The sequence below is a fragment of the Equus asinus genome, chromosome 13 (assembly GCF_041296235.1).
Source record: "Equus asinus isolate D_3611 breed Donkey chromosome 13, EquAss-T2T_v2, whole genome shotgun sequence".
NCBI classification, from domain to species: domain Eukaryota; kingdom Metazoa; phylum Chordata; class Mammalia; order Perissodactyla; family Equidae; genus Equus; species Equus asinus.
In genome coordinates, this window is record NC_091802.1 from 21,630,191 (window position 1) to 21,647,165 (window position 16,975).

A 16,975-nucleotide genomic window follows, 5' to 3' on the forward strand; every position below is an offset into this window, starting at 1 on the left:
TCCAAAGATCATAAGTAGAAAATAATGGGAAGATGTTTTGATAAAATTACATTTCTTAGATTTTGCCATTTTTTTATTTCCAATGTTTTTTAAACTTTAAATTGTAAAGACTAATGATGAAAATTTTAATTAATTGCCTTAGAACCTGGAATTAGGTGAAGAATCTTTCTGTGTAGAGCCCTTTCTGTAGAAACATTTTGAGTTGATGTTATCGCATCGTATTTTTTTAAAAATACAGCAATGAAACAACTGAAACAGCCACTACCAGCAATGGGATATATTGATATGCTAGATATTATACAAAGAATATTATATAGTCTTAAATGTTACTTCATTAAAAGAGGTGAAAGCATGCTGGGTAAAGTTTCAGTTGGTTTCAGATGGATAAAATGCTTCTCAGCTTGTCTATCTTAAATTTGTGTGTGTATCCGTTATCATGTGATATAATAAAACCTTTATAAGAAACATGTCAAGTTAGTCATCCTTGGTGCTGTTTAGTAAGAGATAAAGTTTAATAGTAAAATGTTTATTTTAGAAAGGTTTTGTGACTAGTCAGCATTTTTATCTAAGAAATTTGAAATCTGATCGTATCTGTAATAGCAGCTAATGTAACTTTACTACTAGTTTTGCCTTAGATCTGGTCTATCTTTTATATAGAAGTAACCTGAGTAGCATTTTTATGTTCTTTTTTCCTAAATCATTTATAATCATCTCACAGAGTCCTTATTTCTAATCATTCATCATACTTGGTTTTCTTTGGTAATTCTAAAAGTACGTGGACTCTAATACTGTAGAATATTATAATTTGAATTTTATAGGTTTGTTAGCACTTTGTCCCCATGGATTTATACAAAACATATAAATTATCCGTCACTAAAATTAGTGATGGATATTAATATAATAACATTTACTAATATTAATAAATTACTATTATTTATTAATATTAATTGAATTTAATTAATTTTACTTGAATTAATTAGTTGGAATTAATTGGAAAGTAGTCAGATTAAACTTTTTTCCTGTCTACAATGACAAAATGCATAAAGTTCAAAAATTGCTCAAATTCACTTGAAGTTTTTATTTTTTCTTGATGTTACTGAAGTAAATAAAAAAGTAAATTCTTTTGATACTTCTGTTTCCAGAAAATAATTTCCTATTATAACTTTGAAATTAGTGGAAGTTGGGAAGAAGCAGATATTATTGCCTTTCTTGTCTATTCAAGATATATTTGTAGTTTTTTATTTTTTTAATATTTTTAAGAAACTAGGATAGAAAACCCACATCAAGATCCCTAAAATCTGATGACTTTTTCTTTTGTTTTTAAATGAAGACTTTTGTTTAGCAATTACTACTTGAAACTGTTTAGAATGAATACATAAAGATTATTAGGGTACTATTTTCATGGTGAGTATTTTTCAGAGAGTATTTTTCTCATTGCATTTTAGACATCAGATTATTTTTTGCTATATTAAAGTGTGTCCTGGATACAACTTACAGAGAAACTGATTCATTCAAATGTATTTTATGCACACATCCTGCATAAGAAGAATGTTTTTAAGTAGGAAAAAATGTTGTCCAACATCTCAGAACAAAATTTACTTTATTTCTGTATGTTTATGGATCCATCTATTATAGTAGTTCTACATATTATTGAAATGTAAGGATGAATGAATGATTAAATATTTAAGTTTGAACTATTAATGCCTTGAGATTAAAGACAAGTAACTTATAAAGAAGTACTCTGGAACCCTGATTTGCAAAAGCCTTTGGTTAGTTAATTGATTTAGAGAATATAGACTGTTATTTAAAATTAAAATCCCTAAACTTGGTAAACCAAGAAATTTCCCTAGGTAGTGAGTGATATCTTGATTTTTGTTATTCCATTTAGGCTTTAGAGAAATTCTAGAGAAAAGGCAAAAAAATAGCTATCTTTTTTGTGAAATGATAATATAATGTTTATGTTATATAATTTGTATAATGTTTAATATTTTTTGAAATCCATTTTTTTATTCCTATGGTCACAAGTCCTAGTCAAATTAAAGAACTTGTCAGTTTAACATCTCTGTGTGTTCAAAATCAAATGTGTATAATAGTAACTAGTTCAATTTAAATGTATCTTTAAGTAATTTTTCTAATAATAGATTTTGGGAGAAGGAAAAAAATTAAAAATGTGTATTTTGTGTGTGGTTATCTCTTCTGAACTATTTCGTTTGTGCTTTCTGCCAAGAAGCTTTAACTGTATTTGTCAAAAATACTTTTGACTGGCAGTTTATTATATTCTTTTATTATGATAAATGTTAAATCTTATGGCAGAAATAATGAGTAAAATTTTTAGTTTTAATTAAAGTGAGCCATCTTATTTGAATTAAAAGAAAATCACAATATGTAGGAAGATAATGGTAATTTTCTTGTGAGGGGTTTATTTAAATGACTTTATATATATATATAAAGCCTTCTTTAAACCCCATGGTCAAGTGGTTAAGTTCCCACACTCTGCTTCAGTGGCCCAGGTTTTGCCAGTTCGGATCCTGGGTGCGGACATAGCACCACTCATTAGGCCATGTTGAGGTGGCATCCCACATGCCACAACTGGAAGGACCCACAACTATAATATACAACTATGTACTGGGGAATTTGGGGAGAAAAAGCCCCCCCAAAAAAGTTCACTACATATTTGGAACTGAATTTGGGAAAAAAGAATGAGTAAACTTCTAAGAAGGCTTCATTACAGGAAGTCTTTTTTTTGTTGACATTCCCAGACTTCTTAGGAAAATGAGTACTATATTTATATGTTTTTAAAAATACATCTTAAAGTATTGATTCATTTTCTCTTTAGATAAGCCATCACAAAACTCAGAAAATGAACAAAATTCTGTTACCCTGGAAGTCCTGCTTGTGAAAGTTTGCCACAAAAAAAGAAAGGTAACATGTAAAGTGATTCTGGTAGATTAAGTGGAATAATTTTTAAATTGAATATATTCGTGCATATATATTGTGTTTTTAAACCTTCAAAGCTTTTAAATATGTTGATGGTGGTTTATAAAACTGATAACCTCTTCTTCCCAACCTCCTGGGTCTTCCTGTTTTTTCTAGTCTGGCTGTAGGTATCTGCATAAAACTCTCTCCTATAGGAGTCTGACAGTGAAGGGAAGAGCCTGTGTTTTAGCATCTTAGGACAGAAGTTCAGTTTCTTCCCTACCACTTCAGTCTCTTAGCTATTTGTTCCAATTGAAATTTTTAAATGGGGCTAAGAGAGAGTTTTTCCCAAAAGGGTTATCTCATAACACTACTTTCAGGCAAAGAAGTTCTGTTGCCAGCATTATCAGCATTAACTTACTGATACATTGCTTCAAATTTTTATTTATAAGATGAAATCATTTCACCATAGAAACAAGTGTTATGGTAGTTAAATTTCATGGGCACCCAACCGAAGCCAACAGAAATACTTTTAGTAGCTTCAAGTTGGTGGGTATGTTAAGAGTAGGAATCACCTGTATAGAGATTCCTATTGCTGATGTTCTCCCCAAATTATAGTAAGGTGATACAGGCTTGAAAACTGTGCTAGAGCATTGGTGTGGAGTGGACTAAGGTTACAGGAGACAGCTGTGTAAGTATATATTAAAGTTAATATATATTAAAAACTTTAAAGTTAAGAAATATCACTCCCACCCAACCCCCACACATGACAAGCAGTGACGTGACAGTTCTTCAAAATATATTATAATTTAGGCAAAAAAATATAACTGTAGTATGATCCTTTTTGTGTTTAAAAAAATAAAAGGTGTAAACATTTTCTTGGGAGGAGATATACAACCAGCTGCTAATATCAGTCTTCTCTGGAGTGTAAGACCTGGGGGGTAGGGGAGACTCTCTCATTTTATACTGTTTTATAGAGTAGAATTTTGTTTTAGACCTTAAGCATGTATTCTGTTTATTTTAAAAAAGAAGCTACCATAAAATATGTACTGTATTTTCTTGTTATGAAGGTCTTCTGCATCTTCCAGTTTTTCATGTGCTCTTTCAGTATAACTCTAGGTCTATACCGTCATGCACCACATAATGACATTTCAGTCCATGGTGGATTGCATATGTGACAGTGGTCCCATAAGATTAGTACCATATAACCTAGGTGTGTAGAAGGCTATACCATCTAGATTTGTGTGAGTACACTCTGTGATGTTTGCACAGTGACGAAACTGCCTAACGACGCATTTCTCAGAACGTGTCCCTGTCGTTCAGCAACGCGTGACTGTACCTACAGAACATTACTCATAAGATGATTGATATTGCTACTATTAAACAACATATTTAAGTATATGAATTTACTGTTTCATAATGTTGACCATGCAGTTATTATAATCATTTTTTTCATGTCTAATGGTCCCATCAACTATTTTGTTTAAGTAAAAAATTTAAGGGAAAAGATTAATTTACATGAGTTTAACATTTTAAGCATGGCTTTAATTCCATATTTCTAATTTAAAACTCTTTCAGATGATCAGCTAAATATTGGATATACTGTATCATTCTTTTCAGTATATTGGAGATATCCTCAATTGTGTTAATATTTGGAATATAGTTATTTTAAATTTTCTTTTTGCTTCATCTCAATTTTCAGAAGTATGGTTAGAATTTTAGCATGCCATTTGGTAATCATGGCCTACACCATGTTTCCTATAACTGTGATTAGAAATTTTTTAATTTTTTAAATTTTTTGTGATTAGAAATTTTATTGTAATTCTTATAATTGCATATGCATAAGTAAATGTAATTTAATAATCTTTTCCTTTGCAGGATGTAAGTTGTCCAATAAGGCAAGTTCCTACAGGTAAAAAGCAGGTGCCTTTGAATCCTGACCTCAATCAAACAAAACCTGGAAATTTCCCGTCCCTTGCAGTTTCCAGTAATGAATTTGAACCTAGTAACAGCCATATGGTGAAGTCTTACTCATTGCTATTTAGAGTGACTCGTCCGGGAAGAAGAGAGTTTAATGGAATGATTAATGGAGAAACCAATGAAAATATTGGTAATTTTTATTTTAATAATGTTACTAGATTTTGTCATTGGAGATTAAGGCAGTCAATGAAAGTGAGTGAACTGGTATATTTTCATAGTATTCATAAATGTGTACAAAGTATTTCTTTTCGAGTTATTTTAGTAACTTATTTAAAACTTTTGCCTTTCCAAGGAATAAAATGGTACGAATCTCTTATAATCTAATTAGATAATTTTATAGTAGGTTGCTGTGGCTCTTAGACTATCGGCTATTGTGCTGTACTACATATTTACTTTGTAAAGTTCTTATTATTACATGATGATATAGTAAAAGAATATATTGAACAGTGGATGGAAAAGACTGATATTTCAAGCTAGTCTCTCAGCAAACAATAAATTCACTCCCCCAACAATTTATTGTAAAAAATTTCATACATAACAGAACAGTTGAAAGAATTTTATAGTGCGTGCCTATCTCTTAGATTCTACACTTAACTTTTTATTATTCCAGCTTAACACATATCTGTCCCTCTATCCTCCCAACAGTTTTGATTCTGCTTTTGAGGTAATCATTCAACCAGCATATAGGTGCTGAGGATACAAAGAATGATCAAAACATTCAGTCCTGTCTTCCAAAGGCTCACAACCTAGAATATGGAGATAGGCATAGAATAAATAATTGCAGCAAAACGATGGGTGGTATAATAGAAGTCTATGTGAACTTCAGTGGAAAAGGACCTTGGAAGAAAAAAAGAGTCTCGAAGTATCCTTTGAAGTTCTTGAAAAGTAACTGAATGAGGAGGATTTTTTTCTCCTTGCCTAGCAAGGAAGATCATTTTAAACAGAAAATAACATTTGCAAGAATGTAGGGTTAGTGTCAACGAATGTCACAAAGTAAGGAACATACACATATAGTAAAAACATAAAATTGAACAGTCAAGTCTGGATATTGCAATTTAAGTGTAATTTGTATTTTATTTGGTACAAATGTAGTATGTTATATTAAGGGACCCTAGGTCATAAATATGACATTTTTGCTTGAATATTTGATTTATGAGAAATGTTTGTCAAATTCAGATGTCAATGAAGAACTTCCAGCTAGAAGAAAACGAAATCGTGAAGATGGGGAAAAGACATTTGTTGCACAAATGACAGTATTTGATAAAAACAGGTAATGTTGACGAACGAATGAGGCTCCCATAATGTTCTAGACATGTTTTTATTCTGAAGCAGAGTATAGTGGTGATGATATTTTTTTGCCTTTGTTTCTCTTTATCCTTATGAATGAAAAAACAAATTTGTAATTTGTCTCATTTCTCTTTATCACATAGAAAGCAACAAACACAGATGAGGAACTCTTTGAATGGCTTAGTTAAGATTGTGTATTTGGCAAGTATTTTCTGAACGTCTGCTGTGTCAGACACTGTCGTAGGCAGTGAGAACGCAATAAAATTCCTGCCTGCGTGAGCTTAGCTTCTAGTGGAGAAAACAGATAACAAACCTCAAAAATTATACCAACTGATGTCACTTAGTGGTGAGTGCTATGAAGAAAAATAAAGAGAATAAATGGTTGCTTTATAGAGACAGCCTCTGGGAGAAAGTGATATTTGAGCAGAGACCTGAATGAAGTGGACCCTGTACAAATCTTGAGATTATGTATTTACTAAAGTTAAGGAAGAAAATTGTGTGAATCATCATTGTGTGGCTCTGTGTGCATTTGGCACAGGGTAGCAAAGAACACTTGGATTTATAATTATCTCTATAGTTTTCATTTGGGAACGAAGCATCTTAGTGCCAGTAAAAGATCTAGGAAGCAAATGCCGCATTCTTTTTTGACCGGATTGGAGGATGAAACCTGTAAGATGCCATGATTTCTTGTTCTAGGCTGCTCACAGGTAGTTAACACAGTTCACTGTGTCAGGTATAGGAGAAAGAGCCAAGAAGAGCAACGAGCGCATTTCTTCTACTCTTTAAAAAGTACTAGATTGTTACTTTAATGTAATCACCTGTTAGCCACCAGGTAGAGAAATGTACAAGGTATTTAAAAGGAAAGTGAAGGTGATTAGAAATAGTACCATAGATTTTGGCTACCATATTGTCTTAGAATATATCACTTATTGTCACTTAATATTACTGGGAGAAACCAATATACTGTCTTTTTAAAGTTAGAAATTTGAATGTGGATCAAAGATTTAAATGGAGAACAACAGAAACAAATGTACCAGGAGATAGTGGCTATGTCTGTGGGAGAGGCAGTTAGGATGCGGCACACTAGGCTTCATCAGGGTTTGTCAATGTGCTTTTTTAGGCAACATGAGGGAGTACATTGTGTTCTTTTTTAAATTATTTCTACCTTACATATATATTAGTATATTCCTTGTATGTATGAAATATTGCTTTTTATTTAATGAAAAAAGTACCAAGAAGAAACCATGGGAGAATTTTCCTCCAACTTACTTTGAAAATTTCCAAACCTATAAAAAAGTTGAAAGAACAATACAGGTAATTAATACCTACCCTTCACCTAGATTCATCAGTTAACATTTTACCACATTTGCTTTATTTGTGTGTATTTTTCTGATGAGCCATTTGAAAGTTAGATTTTGACATGTTACTTCATTCCTCACTCCTAAGCACTTCAGCATGTATCTCCTAAGAACAAGGACATGGCCCTGTGTAACCTCAACACACCCATCATTCACAGGAAATTTAACATACTACGACATATACAGTACTCTTTCCCCAATAATATCCTCTACAGGTGTTTCCCACCTCCCTCAAGGATTTTGATCTGTTGCTAGTTGTCAGTTGCCACATCTGTTCGGTCTCCTTCAATTTGGAATACTTCAGCTTTTTTTTTTTTTTTTTTTTGCCTTTTGCCTTTTATGACACTTTTTTTTAAGTACAGGCCTGTAGTTGTGCAGAATGTCCCTCAGTTGGACTTTTGTGATTGTTTCCTTATGATTAGAGTCAGATTAACTGTTGGACAGGAACACTAATGGTGATCTGTTCTTTGTGTACATCACAGGCACAGGTGATACTAGGTTTGACCACTTGGTTAAAGTGTGGTATTCATCATGTTTGTTCATCGTAACAGCACCTTTTCCTTTCAATTAATTAATATGTAATCTCTGTGGTAATACATGAAACTGGGTAAATGTCCTTTTTCCTCCAACAGCCTTATACCCAATAGTTTAGCATCCATTGGTGATTCTTACTTAAATAAATTATTCCTATAACAGTTGCCAAATGGCAACTTTCTGTCATTTCTTCCACGTTTATTGGCATTTTGCTGTAAAGAGCATTCCTTCCCTCAGCTTTTTTTTAATCAATATGGATTAATGAATTCCATTTTTATTCAGTCTGTTTTAATCTGTTGATGTTGTTATTCATTTTAATGATCAAATTGTCCCAAATTTGGTCAGGAGGAGCCTGGCCTATTTTTATTTATTTATTTATTTTTCCTTATTGTCTGGAATAGTAAAATATTCCAGGCTCACACTCTCCTTTTCTTCCCTTTGCTCTGGAATTGGCCATTTCTTCAAAGAGTCTTGGTTCCTTTTAGTAGAGGGAAAGTATTTGCAAGCCAAGATCTGAGAGTTAGATTTGTAAAAATTCTTTTTTATGATCACAGAAAAGTTAAAATCTCTTTAAAGAATGACCAAAATTCAAAAGCAATATAGAAAAAGAATGAAATGTTGAGCAAAATAAAAACCTTCTTCTGAAAACAAAAAAGCCATCATAAGCCAAGTGAAAATAAAAATGACAAGTTGGGGGGAAATTAATTTCAATTCCTACTATAGATAGATTTCTCATTCCTCTAATACAAAAAGGTCATACTAATTAAAAAGAAAAACACCACAGCCCAATATAATCAGCAAGGGATAATAAAAATGTTTATAAAAAAAGAAAATATATGTATATATAATTCTTAATCAGTTAAAAGATAAGACATCTGAATATAAAAGTATACTGAGATGTCATTTATTCACTTACTGGTTTAGCAGAGATCAAAAACTAGATAAATAACTGTTGATGAGGCTGTGGGGAAAAAGAGCCTCCTCATCCATTACAGGTAGGAAAGTTAATTGGATTGTAGCTATCAAATGTACGACCATAAAATAGAGTATTATGTAGCCAGATACATAAGGAAAGCAATCAGCTTTTTAAAATATTAAGTTGAATAACTTTGCTGATGTGCTGTCGAAATAGAATAAATTCAAGTAGCACAGCATCACGATAAAAATTTTTAAGTCTCAGAATCATTTGTTGTTGAGCCAGACTTGGGAGACAGACTACCTGGATTCAGCTGCTAGCTCTGGCTCTTTACTGTGTTGTCTTAAGACAAGTTAGTTAACTTCTCTGGCCTCAGTTTCCTCTTCTGAAAAAGAAGTAAAGGCATCTACTTCATAGAGTTGTTGGGAAGATTAAATGAACCATGTAAAATCTTTAAAATAGTGCCTGGCACATAGTAAGCACTCAATAAATGTTAGCTATTATCACCTCACAGAATTTCTCCAAAACTGATGAAGAGAAGCCAGTTTCTTGCTATATACAATTAATTATTGAGCATTGTTGAAGAATCGTGTTTAGGATAGTAATGTTACCAGTGTTTAAAAGTATGAAAGAAATAATATAAACTATATATACACACACACATATGTACATACACATTTAAACTATACAGTGAGTATGGGTATAATTTAATTGATTCTTTGATTCAACCAGTATTTCATTTATTCATTCATCCGTGAAATGTTTATTGAGCACCTATATGTGCCAGGTGCCCCCAGGATCTTGTACTTATCAGAGTCATCTTTATAATCATCAGTTAGTTTCCTGGTCAAGTATAAAAGTCAAGAATTCTAGTTCAAATATTTACAACAGTTAAAAATAACAGGTGTAATTCTTAGTGGTTCCCTAAGGCAAGTATTGTAACACTGTTTTTATCCTATTTTTAAAAATATAAAGCCTGAACACATGCTTTATACTTAATGTTTAAAACTTACCAAGTTTGAGATCTTAGACATATTATACATTAAATGTTTAAAGTTATATCTGAGTAGCTACAGTGATGAAATAATTTTCTAATAATAATAGTTATTAGTGCAAATCATTAAAATTGCTTTTATCAGGAATGGAGTGTAGAAAATCTTGTTGGGTATATAAGTTAGTTTATAAATTTAATAAATGCTTTTTAGTATCAATCTAAAGATGCAGAGTTTGTATACTTACAATAATACACAGGTTACTTTAAAGTGTATGTGTTTGTCTAACAGGCGCTTACAGCTTTTAGATGGGGAATATGAAGTAGCCATGCAGGAAATGGAAGAATGTCCAATAAGCAAGAAAAGAGCAACATGGGAGACTATTCTTGATGGGAAGGTATGGACTACTTAGAAGGTTGAGCACGTTGTAGTTATGAACTCCCATTTTTTATTGATGTTTTCTTCCCCAATTGCAAATTCATGTTGGAAGTAAAGAGTCCTTTGTTTTTATACTTTGAAAAAGTAAAGTAAAAATTACCTAGTCATAGTATATAATGAAGTCATCGTCCTTGGAGCCAGACTGCCAGGTTCAAATCTCTACTCCTAGCTATGTGGCATCTGGCAGGTGACTTAAATTTTTGTGTCTCAGTTTTCTCATTCTTAAAACGAGGCATAGAATTGATGGATAAAATGAAATAATTAATGAAATATGCTTAGCACCATGCCTGGCATAAAATAAGTGCTCAATAAATGTTAACTGCTCTTTTAAATCCCATTCATACTAACAGCAGGTAACATGATGACTAGTAATAAATTTATCAAGAAATCTGCAGAACTTAGATGAAGCATACTTAAATAACTCTTCTAAGAGACTTAAAAGAATAAATAGGCATGCGTATATTTCTTGGATAGGCAGACTCAACAGAATAACATTGACATTTATTTCTAAATATATTTGGTCAGTGTACCATCACAAGCAAAATCCCAAAAGGATTTTTTTAAGCTTTAACATTAGTCTCAGTTAACCCGGGATATGTAACAATATGAAGGAAAATTATGGAAAATTTCTAAGAACCTTTACTTACCAGATAGTAGAACATACTGTAAAGTTAAAAGAACTTAAATTGCATGGTATAAGCATAGGAATAGATAAGTAGATCACTGAAGCATAGTCCTGAAATAGTTTCATGTACATTTGGAGTTTAGAATTGGTGTCAGATCTGTGTGGGGAAGATGGACTAACTGTTCATTAATTGTAACAGAACTGGTCTGTAGCCATCTGGAAATAAACTTAGACCTGATGAATTCCAGAAGGCTCATAAACATAAATGTAAAAATTAACATAACTTCAGTGAAAAATGTAGGTGAAAAGTAATATAATCTTGCTATGAGAAAAGACCTTCTGAGTATGATGCAAAAGCTAGAAAGCATAAAATAAAAAACTGATTAGGGGCCAGCCCGGTGGTGCAGTGGTTAAGTTCACACGTTCCGCTTCTCAGCAGCCCGGGGTTCGCTGGTTCGGATACCCCGTGCGGACATGGCACCGCTTGGCACACCATGCTGTGGTAGGTGTCCCACGTATAAAGTAGAGGAAGATGGGCACGATGTTAGCTCAGGGCCAGGCTTCCTCAGCAAAAAAGAGGACAACTGGCAGTAGTTAGCTCAGGGCTAATCTTCCTCAAAAAAAATTAAAAAAATTAAAATGACTGATTAAAGTGAATCATTTTTTTACTGCAAAAATCTAAAGTTAAAAGCAAATGATGGACTGGGGAAAATATTTGTAACATACAAAAGGCTAATATGAATATGTAGTTTTATAAACCAATAAGAAAAAATAATCTAATTAGAAAAGTGAGTAAAGCAGCAAATATAGATTGCCAGCAACCTTTTAAAAAGATGATAAGCCTTATTAGTATTCAACATGCAAACAAAATTAGAGATGCTACTTTTGACTGCTAGCTTGACAACAGTTGAAAAGATTGACGGTTTCTATTTGGAGATGTGAGGACACACTCCCAAATAATGCTTCAGTCTGGGAATAACTTGGTACAGCCTTACTCGAGGGCAGACTGGCAATGTGGGTAAAAATTTAAATTGTGTATATAGTCATTAACAGTTAATTCCAGTTCTACAGTTTTCTCACAAGGTAGTACCTGGTTAACTGAAAAAATGTAGGTAACAGGTCTTGTAAAAATTTTTTAAATAATGAAAAATTGGAAACACCTTAAATCTAAAAAGATAGCCATTTTTAAAAAGGACAATACTGTGACGAGAAGATTTCCATCATTTAATTTTTATATAATAGTATACATACTCCTACTTTTTCTAAAATTAATAATAGGGGTTATCTCCCGGTGATGGGATTTCAAATAATTTTTATTTCTTTATACTTATCTATAGTGTTTGAATTTTCTGCAGGTATTTATTATCTTTATGTTTTAAATTTCTTATTTAAAGTTTATCCATGAAACAATAAGGATTATATATATGAGTTGTTGGTTTTTCACAAGAAATTGTTTGAGGCAATATGAAATGGGCATCCTTTTAAATCAGATCATATATATTTGCTTCTTTTTATTTTTTTTAATGTTTTTGTGAGGAAGATTAGTCCTGAGCTAACATCCACCACCAATCCTCCTTTTTTTGGTGAGGAAGATTGGCCCTGAGCTAACGTCTGTGCCCATCTTCCTCTATTTTGTATGTGGGGTGCCTCCCACAGCATGGCTTGATAAGCGGTTGTGTAGGTCTGCTGCTAGGATCTGAACCTGCCAACCCCGGGCTGCCGAAGCGGAGTGTGTGAACTTAACCACTACACTCCCAGGCTTGCCCCTAGATTTGCTTCTTTTTAAAAGCTCTGGTATTCTTTTAAATAAATGTCTCAACTAACTAAACCAATGCCACTTTTAATGGATAATTGTTATTTTAATCTTTTTTACATTTTCAAAAATGTTGTAGTGAATATACACGTACATGTATCTTTTTGAATTGCAAGTATTTTTATAAGATAAATTCCTAAATATGGACTTACTGCGTCAAAACCAGTTTATATGATCACACTTTTACCTCATTCCAGTCTAAAATTATAGTTTTAAGAGGATTATTTATAATAAAGATGTAGAAGGAATTTCAGCTTGTATGGCAGTAAACAGGAGCCCATTGAAGGTTTCTATAAAAAAGGCTAGCATGAAAGCAGTCTTTAAGGAGATAATTTAGTCTCCTGTATATGGATTGAGAAGTGAAAACTGGAAGCAGGGAGAGCAGCTGGGATACTGTAGTAATAAGGTAGTAAGGATCTTTACTAGGTGATTATATAAGAGAAACAAAGGGAAAAATAGGGGTCAGATGTAATTCTAAAATTTTTAACTGAGGGTCACTACTAGAATGATAATGCTGGAAACAAAAATAATTGTACCTGGGAAGGAAAGAAAAGAATAGATTCACATTTAAGATATTTTAGTTCAAGTGACATTGATATCATTCAAGTGGCTTTGTCCAAGAGACAGTTGGGAGATATACAGGTTTAGAGCTTAGTATAAAGAATGGAGAATCAATTTGGGATCATCAGCCTAATAGGTAAGTCCTTGAGGATGAGTGAGCGAGTGGGGCAGATAGCTAAATGTTAGCTAGGAATTAAGGAGACCAAAAGAAGAGTTATCTTTTAAGTGATGATAGGTGAAGGAGGAAAGCCAAGATAGTTCAGCAGTCGTCAATGAAGCTGAGAGAAATCAAGGAAAATTACTAATTGCTATAACTGTTCAGTTTACACAAAGAAAGTGTATTGGTCATCCAAGAGAGGTTGCAAGGTGGCAGGCTTTGGGTTTTTGTGTTTTGTTGTTTCTCAAGACACTTTTTAGTTGGTTACCAATATATAACAATGGGAACATTTCCCATGAGAACTTGGGTTTCTGACTTCTTTTGAAAAATCTGAAAATCTGGCTGTACTGGGCCTGTGTTTGCACATACCACAATTGCTGATTAGCTGCTGCCTCTCTTTGACAGCCTGAGCTCTCCACTACTACAGGCTCGTCTGTGCCATACATTGACCTTACTTGCCTGGCCATCCCTGGAGGTGTTTTGGGTTTTCAAGGAAAAAATCTGTTGATTTAGATCAAATCCACACTAACTTATCATAATAAACATGTATTTTTTTATTCCTACAGTTTCTTTCAATTCATTCTATGAAATCTTCACTCTTTTCATGTCTTTTCTTTTTCAGAGGCTGCCTCCATTTGAAACATTTTCTCAGGGACCTACGTTGCAGTTCACTCTTCGTTGGACAGGAGAGACCAATGATAAATCCACAGCTCCTATTGCCAAGCCTCTTGCCACTAGAAACTCAGAGAGTCTCCATCAAGAAAACAAGCCTGGTTCAGTTAAACCTACTCAAACTATTGGTGAGAAAACATTGCTGTCAAAGTAATGCTCTGCAGAGTTAGGACTTAGGCTTTAGATTAATTTGTTTGTCTTTTGCTCCAATAATAATTCTTTGGGAAATATTGACTTATTAAGACAGACAAATTATGAGCAATGGTAAATTAACATTCTCCTATATTAAATGTAAAGTTTTGTGTTGAAGTACTGATCAGCAGTCCATTATCCAAAACCTCTGTGCCAGATGTGTCTGGGAATTTTTTGGTTTTTTTTCAATTTTAGAAGCGTGATATAGAAGATAGCATATATGCTATGTATCATATAACACCTCCAAATGAGGTCTCTAGATAGCCGCATGTCAATTTAAGACAACTTTTTCTACTAAATAAATTTGCCTCAAACTCATGAGAAAACAATTGGTTTTCAGAGCTTTTTAGATTTTGGAATTGCAGGTATTAAGGGCTTTTGCACTGTGTGCTTTTTATAATTCACATAAAAATTTGTGTATGTTGTAGAACTGAATTCAGTATTTCAGAGGGTTTTTACAATTTTAGGGCTGGAAAAGGATCATCATAACCTGAATTTTACCAGGTTAAATTTCACAGTAAACTTTTAAGTGAAAAAACATTGACAGATGTAGTTAGCTCTGCTGATTTAAGGCCCTGGTTGCAGTGTTCTGTCATTTTGTATCTGCCTGATAGGAACACTGCTCTTGACCTGAAAGCATCCATGTGTTTTTATCTAAGTCTGTTTAAAGAAGGCAGAAGGCTTAAGACAGCTGTCTTTGACATTGACCACTCATGTCCATTCCTTGTGTGCAAGTCACTGTAAGAGTCAGATTAAAGAGAAAGAAATGGCCTCCATCAGGGGAAAGATTTCCCAAATAAATTGTGGTCTGGGCACTTCTCAGAATACTCTGCAGCAAGTCAAATAGGTAAAAGAGTTTCAAAGAAACTGAGAAAAAAAGTTATGTATAAAATTATATGATGTGTAAAGAAATATACTAAAATTATTAACAGTAACTATCTTTTGGATTTGGAGTGATAGCAATACAATAATTTTTAATTTAATTTCTGTTAAACCAACACTTAGTGGATCTCTGCTTACAGTTGTGCACTGGGAATACAAAGACCAATCACAACTACACACTGACCTCAGAGTGCTTGAAACAGTATATAGTGACATATAGTGACTGCGTGGAATTACTTGGGGTTGCTTTTATAATGGTTTAGGACAGAAGAGGTTTTTAAAGGAAAAAAATGGCTCCTGCTGATATTCAAACCTTAATATCTGATTAGAGGTGCTGATTAAGGATCGTTCCCATGATCATCAGTTGAGAGTGAGACAAAGATTCTATTAAATACCACAAGTAGAATTCTGTGAAACTTTCAATGTTTAATTATTTTCGCAAGATCTGTTATTTCACTTTTTAGAAGGAAGTATTTGTATTAAATATAAAAGTATTTATTTTCAGCTGTTAAAGAATCATTGACTACAGATCTACAAACAAGAAAAGAAAAAGATACTTCAAATGAAAACCGACAAAAATTAAGAATATTTTATCAGGTAAACAAAGCTGACTCTTCTTTTTTAAGTAATCATGAAATGCCTTTGTTTTGCATGTTACATCTGAAATATTTTGGCATATTTAAATAAGAAGAATGTCTCTAATTTGATTTTCCTTTTAAATTGTTTTAACTATTTTTAAAAGGTGATATTGAAAATAAAATATGTTGAGATGTGTAAATTGGAGATTTGCTTTTTTTGCTTTTTGTTATTTTAAAGTTCCTTTATAACAACAATACAAGACAACAAACTGAAGCAAGAGATGACCTTCATTGCCCTTGGTGCACTCTGAACTGCCGCAAACTTTATAGTTTACTCAAGCATCTTAAACTCTGCCATAGCAGATTTATCTTCAATTATGTTGTAAGTAACTTTTCATTTTTTTCTTACCAATAATATACTATACATTATAACAGTCTGACTTTCAAAAATTGTACTTTGTACAAAATACCAAAATTTCTGCATTAGATGGATGCTATACGCATGAACTACAATGAATGATTCAAAGTTTACATACATTTGCATAGTATACCTATATAGATACTCACATAATCCCCAGACCAACTCTTTGAATTAAGTTGCAGTTTCCTTATTCTTGCTCAGACAAGAATAATTTGTACAAAGTTACCAAGCCAGTAAATGGCACAGCCAGGATTTTAACACAAATCTTTTTGACTCCAGGTCTTCTGACTTCCTCTGCACCATGCCAGTATTCCTGGCTCATTTTAGTTTTCAAAACATTAAGAACCCACAAGTACTTTTTAATTAATTAAATTGGAGGGATAGGTATTTGGGGTAGGATAATTAGTATTTTTATTTCCTAAACACCTTGCCATTTTTGTTACAGTATCATCCAAAAGGTGCTAGGATAGATGTTTCTATCAACGAGTGTTACGATGGCTCCTATGCAGGAAATCCTCAGGATATTCACCGCCAGCCGGGATTTGCTTTTAGTCGTAATGGACCAGTAAAGAGAACGCCTATCACACACATTCTAGTGTGCAGGTAGGTATAAAGGTCATACAACAAAAGTTTATTCTCTGACTTTTATTGAT

General features: G+C 32.9%; 1 protein-coding gene across 2 annotated transcripts in view; it reads left to right on the top strand.

Moving 5' to 3' along the window:
- SUZ12 (SUZ12 polycomb repressive complex 2 subunit) overlaps nucleotides 1–16,975 on the top strand; it is a 40,364-nt gene that overhangs the window by 17,188 nt on the left and 6,201 nt on the right. For both annotated transcript variants that reach the window (XM_014862153.3, XM_044745051.2), the window contains 8 exons: nucleotides 2,837–2,922; nucleotides 4,795–5,026; nucleotides 6,073–6,166; nucleotides 10,275–10,380; nucleotides 14,200–14,377; nucleotides 15,829–15,920; nucleotides 16,140–16,283; nucleotides 16,768–16,925. In XM_014862153.3, coding sequence (XP_014717639.2) covers nucleotides 2,837–2,922; nucleotides 4,795–5,026; nucleotides 6,073–6,166; nucleotides 10,275–10,380; nucleotides 14,200–14,377; nucleotides 15,829–15,920; nucleotides 16,140–16,283; nucleotides 16,768–16,925 — 1,090 coding nt within the window. The remainder of the gene's footprint in view (nucleotides 1–2,836; nucleotides 2,923–4,794; nucleotides 5,027–6,072; nucleotides 6,167–10,274; nucleotides 10,381–14,199; nucleotides 14,378–15,828; nucleotides 15,921–16,139; nucleotides 16,284–16,767; nucleotides 16,926–16,975) is intronic.